We start from the raw sequence: 17,227 nt of genomic DNA on the forward strand, positions 1-17,227 counted from the left end.
TTAATATAATACATTTCAACACAGGAAAGGTCAGTAGGAACGCTTCTGTCTCAAGGAAACAATGAAGGCAAAGAAAATATATTTTATTACTTGAGTAGGACGATGACGTCAAATGAGATCAAGTATTCATCTATTGAGAAGTTATGTTTGGCACTTGTCTTCTCTATTAAGAAGTTGAAGCATTACTTCCAAGCTCACGTTGTGCGACTCATCTCAAGAGCGAATCCTATCAAGTTTGTCATGTTTAAACCTGTCCTAAGTGATCGATTAGCGAGGTGGTACCTCCAATTTCAACAATTTGAAATTGTATGTTCCTCAAAAGGCAGTAAAAGGACAAGCATTAACAGACTTCCTAGCTGACCATCCGATTCCAGATCATTGGGAGTTGTCTAATGAATTGCCTGATGAAGATGCAATGGTCATAGAAATTCAACCTCCTTGAAAGATGTATTTTGATGGCGCTGCACATCGTGAAGGAGTTGGCGCTAGAATAGTGTTTATCCCTTCTCAAGGAGAAGTTTTGCCATATTCTTTCACTCTAACACAGTGATGCTCCAATAATGTTGTTGTATATCAAGCACTCATACTTGGACTTGAAATGGTTTTGGATATGAAACAATTGCAACTACAAGTTTTTGGAGACTCCAAGTTAGTGATCAATGAGTTTTTGGGTAGCTATGAGGTCAAGAAGCCAGAGTTGGTACCATATCATAAATATGCTCAGAGATTGGTAAGTTGGCTTGGAGAGGTAACTATCTAACACGTGCCGAGAAAGGAAAATAAGAGAGCTGATGCATTAGCAACCTTAGCTTATACATTATCTTTTCCTGACCAAACGCAAGTCGTTGTTTGCCAAAGATGGGTATTTCCTCCACCAAATGACTACGAAGAAGAAGAAGAAAGCAAAGTTGGGCATCGTGGTGTCGTTCTTGAGGTTGAAATTGAGGATTGGTGACAACAATTAATCAATTATCTTTGTTATGTGATATTTCAAGAAAATCCCCGAAAGAAGACATAAATTCAAAGGAGAGCCCCTCGCTTTCTTTATTACAAAAATACACTTTACAGACGATCATATGATGGAATACTCTTACGTTGTTTGGGGGATGAAGAATCCCTTCAAGCCCTATAAGAAGCACATTCTAGAGTATGTGGAGCGAATCAATCTCGGCCAAAACTTCATTTTCACATAAAAAGAATGGGGTATTATTGACCAACCATGGTGAAAGATTGCTTAGATTACGCTCGAAGGTGTAAAGCTTGCCAATTTCATGCTAACTTCATACATCACCCACCTGAATTATTACACCTAATTGTTGCTTCTTGGCCATTTGATGCTTGGGGTTTGGATGTTGTTGATCCATTGCCAAAGTCTTCTGGTGGACACCTATACATTTTGGCCGCAACGGATTACTTCTCGAAGTGGGTTGGAGTTGTTTCTCTTAAGGAAGTAAAGAAGGAAAATGTGGATAACTTCATCCGAGTCAATATTATCTATCGTTTTGGCATTCCTTGATATATATTAACGGACAATGGTAAGCCATTTGATAACAAGATGATGAATAAAATATGTGATCTTTTTGCTTCAAGCTACGCAATTCCTCCATGTATTATGCTGCTGCCAATGGACTTGCTGAAGCATTTAACAAGACGCTCTGCAACCTGTTAAAAAGGTTGTCTCTAAGTCTAAGAGAGATTGGCATGAGATAATGGAAGAAGCTCTTTAGGCTTAAAGGACTACATATCGCACACCAACGCAAGCGACTCCTTATTCACTTGTTTATGGAGTTGAAGCAGTCCTTCCACTTGAGCGTCAAATCCCATCGTTGTGGCTTGTCATTCAAGAATATCTCACTGATGAAGAAAATTCTCGCTTACGCCTTGAAGAATTAGAAGATCTTGATGAAAAGAGGCCAGAAGCTCAACAAAGCCTTGAATGTTATCAAGCTCGTTTGTCTCAATATTTCAACAAAAGGGTGCACCTTAGATCTTTCTAAGTGGGTGACCAAGTTCTTGTGGTAAAAAGGCTTATTATCACCTCTCGTCGATCTGGAGGTCAATTTTCTGCTAAGTGGGATGGGCCATAGGTTGTACAAGAGGTATACTCAAGTTGCGCTTACAAGATAGTTAACTCAGAAGGCTTGCACATTGGCCCCATCAATGGAAAATTCATAAAGAGATACTATCCTTGAAGAAAACAAATACACTCCTCGACGCACGAGTATAAAATGCATGTTACTCCTGGCCCGCAAGAGTATAAATTGTGCACGGCTAAAAAAAAAGGTCTGCTAGGTTGAAAACCTCAAAAGAGGCGGTCTAGGCAAAAGTTAGGACATTAAAAAAAATACTCACCCATTTCTAACTACGGTATGACTTGATCTTCTTCACCGAGGTATGTAGGCAGCTTAGAGTTTCATTTTAAGTTCAATCATATGAGTTAAAAAATGCATATCATCCCAGGCATTATTCGAATGAAATATGATGGAATATAATTCACTTGATTGGCACTTAAAATTAAGTGTACATGTATTCTTTCATTGAACTTTTTGTCTTATCATATATTGATGATTCAAATCTGATACATCATCAACTTGAAGTATTCAAGCCAGCTAGGCCTTTAAGTTGAATTCTTCATATTTTCTATATCATCGATTTGAAGTCTCTAGTTTGCTAAATCTTCAAGTTGAAGCCTTCAAGACTTCCATGTTTTCGAGTTGAATTCTTCCGATCTGCTAAATCTTTAAGTATCCAAGTCCGCCACGTCTTCAATTTGAATTCCTCAAGGTGGTTACATCTTCAAGTTTAACCTTCAAGTCAAATTCTTAAAATCCACCGTAAGTCTTCAAGTTGAAGTCTTCTAATCTGTCAAGTCTTCAAGTAGATGCCTTCAAGTCTACCATGTCTTCAATTGAAGTCTGCAAGTTAGACTATATAATGGTCTTCGCTGGTCTTCAACTCAGACAAAGTAAAAGTTTTGGCTTAGATGGTGTAATAGTCTTTGCCTAGATAAAATAATGTCAAATGTTTAAGCAAAATAGAGTCTTCGGCTTAGATAGTGTAATGATATTTGCTTCAAAAGTCTTTAGCTTATACGGTGTAATGGTCTTTGCTTCAGACAAAATATAATCTTTAGCTCAAACGGTGTAATCGTCTTCGCCTCAGATAAAGTAAAATCTTCGACTTAGACGGTGTACAATGGTCTTTGCCTTAGATAAAGTAAAGTCCAATCTTCAAACAAAATAAAGTCTTCAGCTTAGATGGTGTAATGATCTTTGCTTCGGACAAAATGAAGTCTTTAGCTTAGACGGTGTAATTGTCTTCGCTTCAAACAAAGTAAATTATTTTGTTCGAATGGAGTAAAGCCTTCGCCTCGAAGGGGATAAAGTAAAGTCTTTAGCTACGGAGTAATAAAGTTTGCATAAAATAGAGTAAAGTCTTAAAATCTTTGTAGAGTAAACTCTTGCTTGGAAGTCCAAAGCTAAAGAAACCAAACCAATTAAGTACTTCCATTATCTTCCAATGCCTTACGGATATTCTGTCTGTCAGAATACTACAACTATTATCGCAAAGCTAGACGTACATGTGGAATAAAAAGACTAAAGACTTGGCAAGCCTTTCCTCTTTCCTAGGTTTTCTAGCACGATCTTGTGTCTGTGGTGAAGCTTGCCTAGGAAGCTTACTTCAATTGTGTCGCCCATCTGATGTCTAGGCTCACTGCCTTGACTAACTATGGCATTTCTCATATGCTAGATCTCATCCATGCGCACACCCGGGGTTGGCTAAGGACATGTATGTCCTTCGCCTAGCACTGAGCATCGCTCTCGCGTGCATAGTCCAATCCTCAAGCTTGGCACTCGCCTCATGCATCCGCACCCAGCTTGTGCTTCGCCCAAGTAAGGCAACCCTTAGTCCTTGGCCTACGTCATGTGCGTCTTTCATAGCATGCCCATAGTTGTCTTATGGAATATCTAAACATAGACCTCACGACATACTTCCATCCCGCATAGTGCAGTGTCGCCCCTACAACTGCTTGTCTAGACTAATAGACCCTTGCTCGCATAGCTTAACCCAATCCATGCTCACAAGTCAACACATGAGGCCCCTAAGATAGGTGCTTCAAGTATCCAATCGGAACGGAGGTCTTCGTCCGCCATTTTGGTAGCCCGCAGGGCATACTCGTCCCTCACATCAAGCCTCCAGCACACGTTGGGTACCTAACGCTAGCCCTGAGGCGTCGCGCCATCTATAGAGTTTCATAAATCGTATGAATACCTAATACATTCCATTGAGTCATCTAGGCAGGATCTTGAGGTTCCCCCTCAAGGTGGTAGCACGCACGAGGGAGGCATGCTGAGCTTCAACACCTCTACCCCCTTATATATTCTTAAAATAAAAAGCCCAAGATTCCCCAGTAGACAATTCTTGGCCAGAGAATCAGAAAGACTCTTTCTCACCTAAATCGGAACCCCCAAAATGCAGGGTGTAACATCCTCCCACACTTAACCTGTCATCGCCCCTGATGACATAGCAATGCTTACTACAACCCGGAGTCTGCCCCCTCATGGATGTATATCGCGGCTCCTTTAATCCTGTGGGTCGGACTTCCTCAAAGTCCATCTTAAAATGGAGTCATTCCCCATGCACTTCTACCCCAAGTGTCTTCCAAGCATGCCTCTTCACTTCACCTCTCTTCGGTGTTCGCATGGAAATTGCCTCCGCACTTGCACCCTCTGGTGTCTAACTTTGTGGTGACACATACTAGTCAACCACACTATGACCCTCACGGTCTTGGTTTATGTCTGAAGCTTTTACCTCACTGGTAAGAACATCAGCATGCTCTTTGGCGCGGCTTCCACAATTCAATAACTCGTGTAGTCTTTCTCCCGTGGCTCAACAGCGCACCAAGCCCTTTCGCGCCCTCTGGCATAGCTCCCATAGCTCAATCGCTCACGTAGCCCTTTTCTCGCCCTCAGTACCTTGGAAGACTTGCTTGCTTCAAGACTCACAATATTTCCCCAATGCCTCTATATAGGCGTATCCTCCCACACTCAATGTGGATGATACTTCTCAACGCTCATGTCCCACTTGGCATACTAGCCCGGCCTCCGGAAACTCATGCTGCAACATGGAACCTTCGGCAACTCAACTGCTTCGTACCTTTTTGCACTCAGCAAGCTCTTGGGAGGTACTCTTGGTGAGTACTACATTCTCAAAGTGATAGCATCGCCACATTCACGAACAAAGATCTTTGTTTTCCAACTGTCACTTCCTCAGTAAGTACCCAATGCTCCCGATAGTACTTCTATACTCGCCTAATAGACAAGAACCCTCATGGTCCTGCTAGCACGACTTCCCGATTCGGTGTGCCTCGCACATGGCCCTAACTCCGTGGTCCCCGAACATCTGGCGTACCCCTTTCTAGAATGAAACCTTCCAACTTGGAAATCCGCTTAATTCTAAAGCTTGGTTATTTCCTTCAAACTTGTCTCCTCACCTTGGCAATTCAACACTAGGCCTCCCCATGAAATGGTTCGGCACCTCTTAACAAACATGGTGGTTGAATCCAACTCATTGTGACATTCACATACTCACGCTAAGAAGCCTACACTGAGATCCTTCTTCACAGTTGTTAAGGGACTCGCCTTCCATTCATTGCAACCCTTTAGATGGCTAAGCGATTGCTAGCATCTATCACAATGCCCAACTCTCTAGAGGGTCCCTTCTCAATGCCCTCAGGCAGTCCATAAGTCTATCCCGCATGAAGGACACTCAAATGATGCGCTGCTCGCATCATCGGCAATATCTCTACCCGATCATGCCGAATGTTTATAGTCCACGACTCACACTCTTTGCAATATGGTTGCTCGACCTGGCAAACATGGTCTTTTCCTGACCACCTGACTTATCGGCATATCATCACCTTCGATAGAAGCCCAGACTTTCGAAAGAAACTGGGGTTACCCATTTACTTCTTCAAAATGGCCAACAGCTCCAACCTGCTGCTTAATTTGAACAAAACGTCTCAACCTGACAAGATTCCAACGCTATCGAACCCTCTTGGTCCAAATGGTCATCAAACCATGCAAGGAACTCTCTCAGTCTTGCATATGACATTTTTTATGCCCATGCCCTGCTTAGCAAAGTTGGTAACCCACTACTAACAGAGTTTCTAACACACTGCCGAATCATTACAATCAAGGACAATTGAGTTTCTCCTAACCGTCTGTCCCTTCTTGTGGAACTATCCCAATAGCATCGCATAACGGCTCTCTTTGCAAGACAAATGTGCCTCAATAGAATCCCTCTGAAAACAACATCCGCTGCCCGGAATACATCCCTAACGATATCTCAATCAAACTAGGATGCCCCAAAATCAACTTCCAAAACACAGACGATGGCGAAAACAACGACTGTGAAGTGGTCTGATTTTAACGGTCGTAGTTCATGGCTGACAAAGCAATTCTGGCCATAACTCATGCAACCAATCCCTTTTCCGACCAATAATATCGGATTCTCGATCTCTGGTGGCATATAAACATCAATCTCTGCTTCGATATGATATTTGCACTGACATCCAAAATGCACTCGCCATCTCAACTTCTGCTTTGACATCATATGTCATGGCATAATATGGCCTTAAATAGCTCAGATACCACATGTCACGGGCCGACCTTTTTACGGACACTAGTGGCACCAATTAGCCCGTGCGGTGCCTGTAGTCACCCCTCACTACAGGCCAGCCTTTCCTCTTTCCCAAGTTTACTAGCACAGTCATGTGCCTGTGGTGAAGCTTGTGTAGGAGGCTTACTTCAACTGTGTCGCCCGTCTGATGTCTAGTCTCACTGTCTCGACTAACGGTGGCGCTTCTCATCTGCTGGATCTCATCCATGTGCACACCCGGGGTTGGCTAAGGACATGTTTGTTCCTCGCCTAGCACTAAGCATCGCTCTCGTGTGCACAATCCAATCTTCAAGCTTGGCACTCGCCTCATGCATCCGCACCCAGCTTGTGCTTCGCCCGAGTAAGGCAACCTTTAGTCCTTGGCCTACGTCATGTGCGTCTTTCATTGCATGCCCATGGTTGTCTTATGGCATGTCCAAACATAGCCCTCATGACATACTTCCATCCTGCATAGTGTAGTGTCACCCCACAACTGCACGTCTAGGCCAACGGACCCTTGTTCGCATAGCTGAGCCCAAGTCATGCTCGCAAGACGACACATGAGGCCCCTAAGATAGGTTCTTCAAGTATCCAATCGGCACAGAGGTATTCGTCTACCATTTCGGTAGCCCGCAGGGCATACTTGTCCCTCACATCAAGCCTCCAACACCCGTTGGGTGCCCAACGCTAGCCCTGAGGTATCGCACCGTCTGTAGAGTTTCCTAACTCGTATGGATACCTAAGACACTCCTTTGAGTCGTCCAGGCAGGCCCTTGAGGTTCTCCCTCAAGGTGGCTCATTTAATACGGCTTGGTAGCAGCACGCACGGGGGAGGCATGGTGAGCTTCAATACCTCTATCACCTTATATATGCTTTAAATAAAAAAAGCCCAAGATTCCCTAGTAGACAAGTCTTGGCCAAAGAATCAGATGGACTCTTTCTCATCTAAATCGGAACCCCCAAAATGCGGGGTGTAACACGTGTCTTATATAGATGTTGGAAAGAGCTCTCCTTGTCAATTTAGATGTGTATAAGCTTTGGTCTTCTAAAAAAAAAGATTTGACCATATCTCTAAGGATAGGAGGTGGCCAACCAATAGTTATCTATTCCGAATGGACGAGACTAGCCGTTAAGCAAGCTGAATTCAAAACTAGATCAATTTTTAATGCCAAGACTCCTTGTTGAGCAACATACTTGTCGAAACCACGAAGGACCAGGAAGCATCACAAATTCTTTACAAATTGATAAGAAGAGAATGACGTGATTCTGCATAGATTATGGTGTTCAAATACCATGTACAATTGATAGTGAGACTTGCTATTTCACAAGACTGATCTTCGAAGGCCAACTTGTGCAATTCTTGAAAGATGGGGCATTTGTAAGCATTTAAATTTTATTGGTTTAAATCCATAAAATAATTTGAACCATATTAAATTCAAGATATTAGTCCAAATAAATATTGTGGCTAGTAAATTAAGCTAATTATTTAAATTCAATATATGTGTTGGGATAGTCCATTTAATTAGACTACAAATTAAATGATAAGCCTACTTCAGTAGCTCAAGGTCCAAATGGCTATTAACCCATCTTAAAGTCCAGACTCATGCCACGTGTCAAGTGATGTGGCAAGCCAAGTCAAAAGAACGAGCCAATAAAATCATATGACATGGCAATCCAGGCCAAATAAATGAGCCAAATCATGCCAAGTGTCTAGATGGTATTGGTCAGTTCAAACGGACCTATCAAATTTCAGAGTCACACCACTCTCTATAACTATAAATAGAGGTATTCATAAAGCTAGAAGACACAAGAAGTGATAACAAGAAGCAAGCAGAGAGCTCGTGGATCAAACAACGCAGATTTCTCTACAAGCTACAAGTTCAAGCACTTAAGCACTCAAGCTACAAGTTCAAGCACTCAAGCTACAAGTTTAAGTTCAAGATTAAGAAGGAAGACAAATCAAATACCAAAAAGTTCAAGATCAAATTATTTGTTCGTGATCAAATTCAAATCCAAGTTCAAGAAAGAGATTCAAGACCAAGCTTTACAAGCCCTTGAATCAAATCAAAGTCAAGCTCATCAAGATAGTTTATATTCTTGAAGAATCAGAAGAATGCTATAGAGATTGTAATACTTTAATTTATTGAAATCAAATTCTACATTTGCTAAGTAATTTTTCAATCTTGATTATTTATTTTTCTAGAGGCGAAGATTTGTTGTTACAAGTACCATTCAAATCCCCACTAAAATCGGAACTCGAAACAAAAAGGAAAGAATGCATGCATTGGAAAAGTTTTAAGTTGATAAACCAATTATATTTGGTGAGATAACCAATAAGAACATCAAATTGGATAAGAACTATTACCAGCGTATAATCAACTTACTTATAAAATTAATTTCTAACACTTAAATGTATTTGTATTAAATGTATGTTAGCTATTCTCAATCAACTAACTCAAACGACCTCTAAACAACTTAAAAAAACATCAACGTATTATACTTGTTTGCATGTTCAACTTCTTTTATATATTTTTAAAAGTAAAAATTATTTAAAAAGATGAAACTATTACGCTTTAATCTCAAGTTAGTTGGAGGTAACTATATGAATTCCCTCTGTCCAAATTACTATATTTAAATGTGTTTCATAAAAGTATCAATAACTTCTGTTCTCCAGCACGGAAGATTCTCTATATTTTCTTTTCGATATATAAATTTTTAATATAATTAAAAAGACTATTAATGAACATTGGACTTAAGCTTACCGCCATTACTAACCTTTTATTCCAATTAATTAATATCGCCTATATTTTTTTCTTTTTCATTATGTTTGATTTTTGTCTGAATCTGAATGTCAGGAAATTGTTAGTCTTACAAAATACAATAAAAAAAATTCGTGTGATTTTTGTCATATTCAATAATCATGATTTTACATATATTCATATATCCAGAGGTTTAGATAAGACATGATCGAAACAATCAGAGGCGGATCTTTGATTTGATAGTTACGGGTACCACTGCTTTTAATGCAAACCGATCATAGTGAAGAGATTGAATATGAGTGTACATTTAGTCGGTTCAATCTATCTTTTATTAATTCGGTTCGGTTCATTTTTAATTATATTAATTCAATTTAAAAGAGTTTTTATACATAAATGAGTATGTGATCACAAAATCAAATAAATTCTGTCCAATTCGGTCTAATTCTCTGAATTCAAATTTGATTAATGTGATTAAAAATTATAAAGTAAAAATAAAATTTTATATTAGGAAATACACTTCAATCTACATATAGCTAGATAAAAATTATGTCTTTGATGCATCACTCTAAATTTTTCTAAAATTAATAAAATAACATTAGATGAATAAAAAGAGGAAATGATTAAAATCACATTCAAATAAATTTGAAGATCTAGAAAAAGAAAAAGGAAGCAAATATACAATTTAAATAAATAATAAAAATAAAATTGCACAAAAAGAGTGAATAACAAAGGTGAAGAAATTAAAAGAATTTAAGAGAAGGAGCATAAAGAAAAGAAAGGGAAGGAAAAATGATAACAAAAAAACAACTAGGACCACAACCTAGAGAGTCTGATCTAGGCCTTTTATTTGAATTTCAGTGTTTTATCGGTTACACTTGTTGTTATTTTGTGACTTGGGGCGCCATTAGTTAAATATATTTAATATTTTGAGAAAAATACCAGTACATACATAAGATTTTATCCGAACGAACGGATAGCGTACCACTACAATCCCCTACATAGATCCACCCCCGGAAACAATCACAATACATTTTATTTTATCATTATGGTGTGATATTTGCACCTTTTGCCGAATATTTTATATTTTAGAAAAGGTTAATAGCAAAAAATAAATCTATTTACAGTATTTAATAAAATCGCATTTTCATTATATGTATGTGATTTTTTTTCCTTTTTGATTTCTTGTATGTGATCTCAAGGCCTAAAAAGTAAATACATAGAGTTACTAGTAAGGAATCAACTTATTTTTACAACTGTCAGTTGATATAAGTAGAAAAGTTGTTGAGTGGAAGTCACGTCCCTCAAATTTCCAGCTCGTTGCTAACAGTTAGTTCGAAATCACAAGAAACAAGCAATCCACCTTTCTTGAGATCGCCGTCGATAAGAGATCAACTGCAATTTTCCGGCGAAACTTCGCCGGAATCTCATAATATGAAGAACAGAGGAACTAAGAAGAAGAGCTTGAAAATCGGAAACGTAGAGCATACTGAATCGGCCAAAATAAAGACGAACAATAAGAAGTTAAAAAGTAAATTGGTGAAGTACGAAGAATTACCGGCGTATCTCAAAGATAACGAGTTTATCAGAGACTATTACCGCTGTGGATGGCCTCTTAAGGATACCGCTCTCAGCCTCTTCTCTTTACACAATGAAACTCTCAATATTTGGACGTATGTAATTCAAAATTTTCACTTCATTTTCATTTGATTTTCATTCATTTTCGAGTTATATTAATCTTATTTTTATAAATTTTTATAGGCATTTGGGAGGATTTGTGATATTTGGGATTTTGACGGTATTGACCTTGACAGAGAAGACGACAATGGAGAATTTGCTTGCTGGTTTCTTCAGGTTCGTTTTCGTAATTTTGAACTTCTTTAGTCCTTTTTTGTCATTTGATACATTGGTAAAAAGACAGTACTCTATCCTAAACAGACCGGCGGGAGAGGGACGGTGGATGACAATGAAGAGAAATGGGTCAGCTGATTCTTTTCCGGTGAGTTTCTGCCGCTACTTTTTTTATTATTATTAAATCACATTTTTTAGTTTAAAAGACAGTGAAAAGACTTGAGATGACAACACTTAGCGAAAAGGTCGGTTTTGTGGTGGGTCCCTACTTTTACAAATTTTAGGAAATATAGCTGGGATACGCAATAAAATTTTATTCGACACCTGGGCCCGTTTAAACAATCTTCTTCATTTGTTTGGGAAAAAGTTTGTTATAAATCGCATTCGAATATTTATTATCGTATTTAAGCTTTTAATATGGTGAATTTAGGAATTTAGCTGTATCTCAACTATGCGATTTTTATTTTTTCGCTTATCTCTTTCTTGGAGTTTTTCAGATTTAGTCTTCAAACGAGGAAAGAAGGCTATAATTCTTTTTAGTTTAATTTTGTATTTTGTATTGCTCTTAAATAGGAGTAAAACATGGGTCAAAATTTTGGAATTTTTAATCCTCAATTAAATTGAACAATATCTTACTTTAATCTTTTAATCTAATACTGACACTGCGACAATCAAGGACTGATTGAGGGTCCATATAGTTTGACTAAAGAGTTAGTAAAATCAGGTCATAGGAAATGGTGACAAGGTAGAAACATATAGTACTAGTACCTTAACACCATTTCCAAAGCCCATGTTTTTTTACCTGATTGATAGGTAAAATATTGGTGGAGTGACTTGATTTGGTTTGTCAACTAGAAGTAGTATGGTTGGTGAGTTCTCCAAACTATCCTCTAAATTAAATTCTAAACGGAGAAAGATAATTAAAAAAAAGCTAAGGAATGATTGAGAGGCATCCCGATGCACGAAACATTCCGCGTTCAAGTGGGATCCGGGAAGGGCCGCACACCAAGGGGTGTGATGTAGGCAATATACCCTCATGGATATCAGTGTTGATTCCAGGAGTCGAACTCGTGACCTATAGGTTACACGGAGACAACTTTATTGTTGCTCCAAAGCTCCCCTTCGAATGATTGAGAGGCGTTTCCTTAATTTTGGTTCTGCCATATTAGATCTTTGATTTCAACTAGGCTGGTTAGTTGTGTTGTTGCACCAACTTAAGTTCTTATATCAGTGTTGAATGCCAGATCAAATGAAGTCTCATATTAACTTACTTTGGATTCTTGATGTGATAGGTAGTTACAAAAAAGTGTCTCAATTTATGTTAAGAGAGTCCTGAGGAGTCAGATAACATTCATTCCTAAAAACATGGACATGAATCTGACCATTGTCAAAAAGATTTTGTTTCTAAAAAATTTGATTCAATGTAGAAAGTTTCATGAACTTGAATGAACTGTTAACTTTCTTAGCTAGCTGCTTTATGAATCCGATATGCTAGACTAGTAAACAGAGTTGTTTTGTTCAATATTAATGGTGAGATCATAAAGGAGACTCTTTTTCTGGGACACTAAACATGGTTCGGGCACGAAATAATGTAGTTTGTTGCCAAACCTACTAATACTGCATATGTTCTAACATTTTGCTATAAAAGCAGAATGTCCAATATAACAGTATTGAGGGGAAAGAAGTGATGCATCTTGACCTTTATCAGATTTTGGGAAAATTCTTTTTGTGTTTATGCAAATGTTAAGCTGCAAATAAGATACTAAGCATCATCTCCTTATCAAATTTGGTTTCTGATTTACAGGATACTTACACCAGGCAGATCTCAGCCCCATCATTTCTAGGTGCATATGGAGATGGTTATGAAGTTGCCATATGGCCTTGGTTTGTATTCCTAGGAGGGGCTATGGTTTGTTTGGTCTTCAGCTCTGTCTCTCACCTATTTGCTTGCCACTCGCATAAATTCACCCTCTTCTTCTGGCGTCTCGATTACTCTGGGATTTCTATCATGATCATCTGCTCTTTCTTTGCTCCCATATATTACACTTTCTGCTGTCAACCATATTGGCGTTTCTTTTACCTAACCTCCATTACTATAGTCGGTATCCTAGTCATTATCACCCTTTTCGCCCCGGCTGTCACCTCTGGTCATTTCAGATCATTCAGGGCTGGTCTGTTCCTTGCTATGGGTTTCTCAGGTGTGATTCCAGCCGCACATGCTGTTTCCCTCTACTTTCATCATCCACAAGTACTCGTGGCTCTGGTCTACGAGATAGCTATGGGCCTTTTGTATGCTGCTGGAGCAGTGTTCTACGTTACGAGGTTTCCAGAGAGATGGAAACCAGGTGCATTTGACCTTGTTGGACACAGCCATCAAATATTCCATGTACTCGTCGTTGCAGCAGCCCTTGCACATAGCATAGCAACTCTGGTTATCATGGACTGGCGTCGAGGATTGCCACCGTGCAATGCAGGTATTCTTGGATAGACAATACATCTGCAAATGGCATAATTCCCAACTCAGAAACTCTATTACTCTAGCTTCTAACAGGATCAGGAAGATATCATTATATTGAGTTTCAGCTAGATGCTTTACCATTTCTATTAATTAGAAGCAGTTTAGGTACATCAATAACATTGATAGCTCTCATACTGTTATCTTCGTATCTTACAGAAACATATATGTCCGTTGTGCCATGGATTCTTATTGAGTGATCCATATATACGTGATATTTGATGCCTAGCTATTTTGGAAGACCTTGTTTGCCTAGCTAATGAGTACCTAAACTACCTCTAGTGCTAGAGAATTTAGCCTCAAATTATAGAGTATTCGAATGAAATGGTTGGTATTAAATGAAGGGAAATAGCTAGACGTTGAAGATTTCCAACTACCTTGGAATTAAGAGACAATGGTTGACTACCTTGGAATAAATTTGCGGAGCTCAAACATTTTCTTTTCAAGTATGGTTGGTGAGATTTGCAGACTATCCTCCGATCCTAAAAGAGAGAGCATAAAAAAGCAACCTTGATTTTATCATAATCTATTGTATTGTTTCTTTACATAATTATGATGACATTAAAAATTTCTTTCTCTGATATTCAACAAAGTAGTAGTAATAGAATACAAATCGGGATAAGAGCAGTACTTTTAGGTTTTCCTTTCCCTTCGTTGGTAGTTATTCACTTGCTCGTTGCATTGCTACTACAATTCATATATAGTAATTGTTAGTCTTGATTAAATCTTCAAGCCGACCATTTGTGACGAGAGCAGTAACACAAGTACGGCAAAAGGGACATGTCTCGTTTTCTGGTACTAATAACCAAGGAATAATACAAGCAGCATGAAACCTATGACAGCAAGCAACAAGTATAACTTCGCTCATATCATCATCTTCTTGTTCATCAAATTCTCCTAAGCAGATACAACAGTCACTGTTTGTGCCTTTAATTTCATCAGGAATATCAATCACTACTTCAACACCTGGGCATGGGGTAGTTGCTCCAGCTCTTTCTGCTCCGGCTGATAATTCGCTTTGTTGTGTTACTCCACCCGAATAGGTTTTCAACTCGCAAAAATATAACAAAACAACCAAAATGATGAGCGGCACCAAGAAGACAGCGATGAGAATTGGCATTTTTTGTAGGGTGATGATTTGAATGCTAGGTCAAATTGCCAGTGAGATTATTATAGAAGAAAGATGGCAATCAAGGGGTTATATATATATATATATATATATATACATATATATATATATATATATATACATATATATATTATAAGTTGATTTTGAAACCTTATAGGAATCGGAGTAATTTTATAAATATCCTAAATCCTAATGTGCATGGGTTTAGATTTTGCAAACCTTTTAGGAGTAGGAGAAAACAATTAAGGAAATGATACGTGTCCCAAATCCCAAATCCTTAATTGCGTTTTTCACTAAGATTATGATATTATTTTCTTGAGTTTAAATTATGTATACGGTAAAAATCGGTTAGTCTTTCGTACGAACTGGTCGAAATGGTAATGCATTGGATCGGAGAAGCGTCTTCATAATATCAGGTTGAGGTCCGAAGTCAGATCACCAAGCTTCGAGCCCTAGGGACCGATCAATGTCGAGCTCGATATCATTATTGAGCTTGAATCCAAATCGAACTATGATGCAAAGTGAAATTATCGAGCTTATAAGGCAGATACCGACCAACACTGACCCCGAATCAATACAAGGATCCGAGTCAGAATCGAGCTCGAGTCAAGATCGAGAGCTCGAATCGAGATCGAGAGCTCGAGTCGAGATCGAGAGCTCGAGTCGATACCGAGCTCATAGACAAGAGCCGTTGCAATCCCACTAGAGGAGAGAATCCTGGCAGGAATTATGAAAAATCTGATTTGTCATGGGTCTCCCACTATGTATTTTTAATTATATCTAAAGTAGGATCCCTCCACTATAAAATGGATGATTATTATTTCTGTAAGCACCAAGTTTTTGCATACATTGTAACTGAGATATCATACACTCCTATATTGAAGAGTTATCATTTTTTAGCTTTATAAATTGATTCATCTTGCTTAATCTATAAATCATCTTCTTCCCAACTTTGCTTATTTTTCATTCTCTACAGTCAACACTTGATATTTCTATTCATTCTTACAATTTATGTCAAGTTATACCACATACCCTTAGAACTACGTACAAATTTAACTCAATCCGTTTTTTGAGTAAACAGTTTGGCGCCCACCGTGGGGCTAAGGATAACAGTGGTTATTTAGTACGAATCTGCTAAAAGCACCATCTTACACTTGTTGTTGAAAGTATCTTTGATTTCGAATTAGTAACAACGAACTCTCAATTAATGGCCTTACCTATCGACAACGAAGCTGGCCTTCAAGGAAAAAATAACAACTTGACAACCAGGGCCGAAAGGCTGCTTGTCAATGCCGTTGGGGCCCGAATCGAAGTAGCATTAGACGTTAATCCGCACGTGGCTATTGAGGAAAACCAACGTTCTAAGCCTGAAAATAGCATTCATGGTGGTACTCGATCTGCACCTCGAGACACCCATAACGTTGAGGAAAACGGAATCAGCTTGCGTATGATTTTTGAAATGTTGCAAACTCAACATATAGCGATAGCTCAGTTGCAGAGTCAAACACAAGTACCGAGCAGATCGAAGCCCAGTCTATCCCGGGAAATCACCCACATAACGGAGCCAGCTGTAGTAAGGTCAAATGAGCAAGAATCGGGGACCAATCCCGAAATTGCTAAGATGTTCGAAGAACTCAATAAATGAATAGAATCAGGAGAAAAGAGGATCGAAGAAAATAACAAAAAGGTGAAAACGTACAACTCCGGGGTTGATCAGATCCCGGGGGCACCCCCGATATTGAAAGGCTTAAATTCCAAAAAATTCATACAGAAGCCTTTCCCCCACAGCGCGGCCCCTAAACCAATCCCAAAGAAGTTTCGCCTGCCCGAAATTCTTAAGTATAATGGGACGACCGACCTCAACGAATATGTCACCTCTTACACATGTGCCATTAAAGAAAACGATCTAGAAGATGATGAGATTGAATATGTATTATTGAAAATATTTGGTGAAACCCTCTTGAAGGGGGCAATGATATGGTATCATAATTTACCATCTAACTCTATTGATTCTTTTGCTATGCTTGCAGATTATTTCGTAAAAGCACTTGCCGGGGCCATAAAAGTTGAGACCCGAAAGTCGGACCTATTCAAGGTAAGACAAAAAGGATAACGAGATGCTAAGAGAATTTGTATCTCGTATCCAAATGGAACGAATGGATCTACCACCAGTCAAAGACGATTGGGCTATTCAAGCTTTCACTCAAGGTCTGAATGAATGAAGCTCGATGGCTTCACGGCGGCTGAAACATAACCTAATCGAATACCCAACTATTACTTGGGCCGATGTGCACAATCGATATCAATCTAAAATAA

General features: G+C 38.9%; 2 protein-coding genes across 2 annotated transcripts; one reads left to right on the forward strand and one right to left on the reverse strand.

Moving 5' to 3' along the window:
• Positions 1-1,219: 1,219 nt before the first annotated feature.
• LOC104118412 (heptahelical transmembrane protein 2-like) lies at positions 1,220-14,022 on the forward strand. Its single transcript, XM_009629641.4, has 7 exons — positions 1,220-1,483; positions 1,591-1,699; positions 1,798-1,950; positions 10,693-11,089; positions 11,178-11,270; positions 11,355-11,415; positions 13,072-14,022. The coding sequence occupies exons 1-7, from the start codon at positions 1,220-1,222 to the stop codon at positions 13,753-13,755; spliced, it is 1,761 nt and encodes a 586-aa protein (XP_009627936.2). The 3' UTR covers positions 13,756-14,022.
• A 454-nt stretch (positions 14,023-14,476) lies between these two features.
• LOC138893470 (probable E3 ubiquitin-protein ligase RHA4A) lies at positions 14,477-14,902 on the reverse strand. The gene has a single exon (XM_070178084.1). The coding sequence runs from the start codon at positions 14,900-14,902 to the stop codon at positions 14,477-14,479; it is 426 nt and encodes a 141-aa protein (XP_070034185.1).
• Between the last annotated feature and the right edge of the window lie 2,325 nt (positions 14,903-17,227).

This window comes from Nicotiana tomentosiformis, chromosome 6 (assembly GCF_000390325.3).
Source record: "Nicotiana tomentosiformis chromosome 6, ASM39032v3, whole genome shotgun sequence".
NCBI classification, from domain to species: Eukaryota; Viridiplantae; Streptophyta; class Magnoliopsida; order Solanales; family Solanaceae; genus Nicotiana; species Nicotiana tomentosiformis.

What these genes read in the sequence shown, in the direction of transcription:
- LOC104118412 (XM_009629641.4), top strand. Translation starts at nt 1,220, where the DNA reads ATGGTGAAAGATTGCTTAGATTACGCTCGAAGGTGTAAAGCTTGCCAA. An exon ending in TCTAAGTCTAAGAGAGATTG is followed by an intron (nt 1,700 to 1,797) that starts GCATGAGATAAT and finishes GAGTTGAAGCAG; the next exon opens with TCCTTCCACTTGAGCGTCAA. An exon ending in CCTTGAATGTTATCAAGCTC is followed by an intron (nt 1,951 to 10,692) that starts GTTTGTCTCAAT and finishes TGATATAAGTAG; the next exon opens with AAAAGTTGTTGAGTGGAAGT.
- LOC138893470 (XM_070178084.1), bottom strand. Translation starts at nt 14,902, where the DNA reads ATGCCAATTCTCATCGCTGTCTTCTTGGTGCCGCTCATCATTTTGGTT.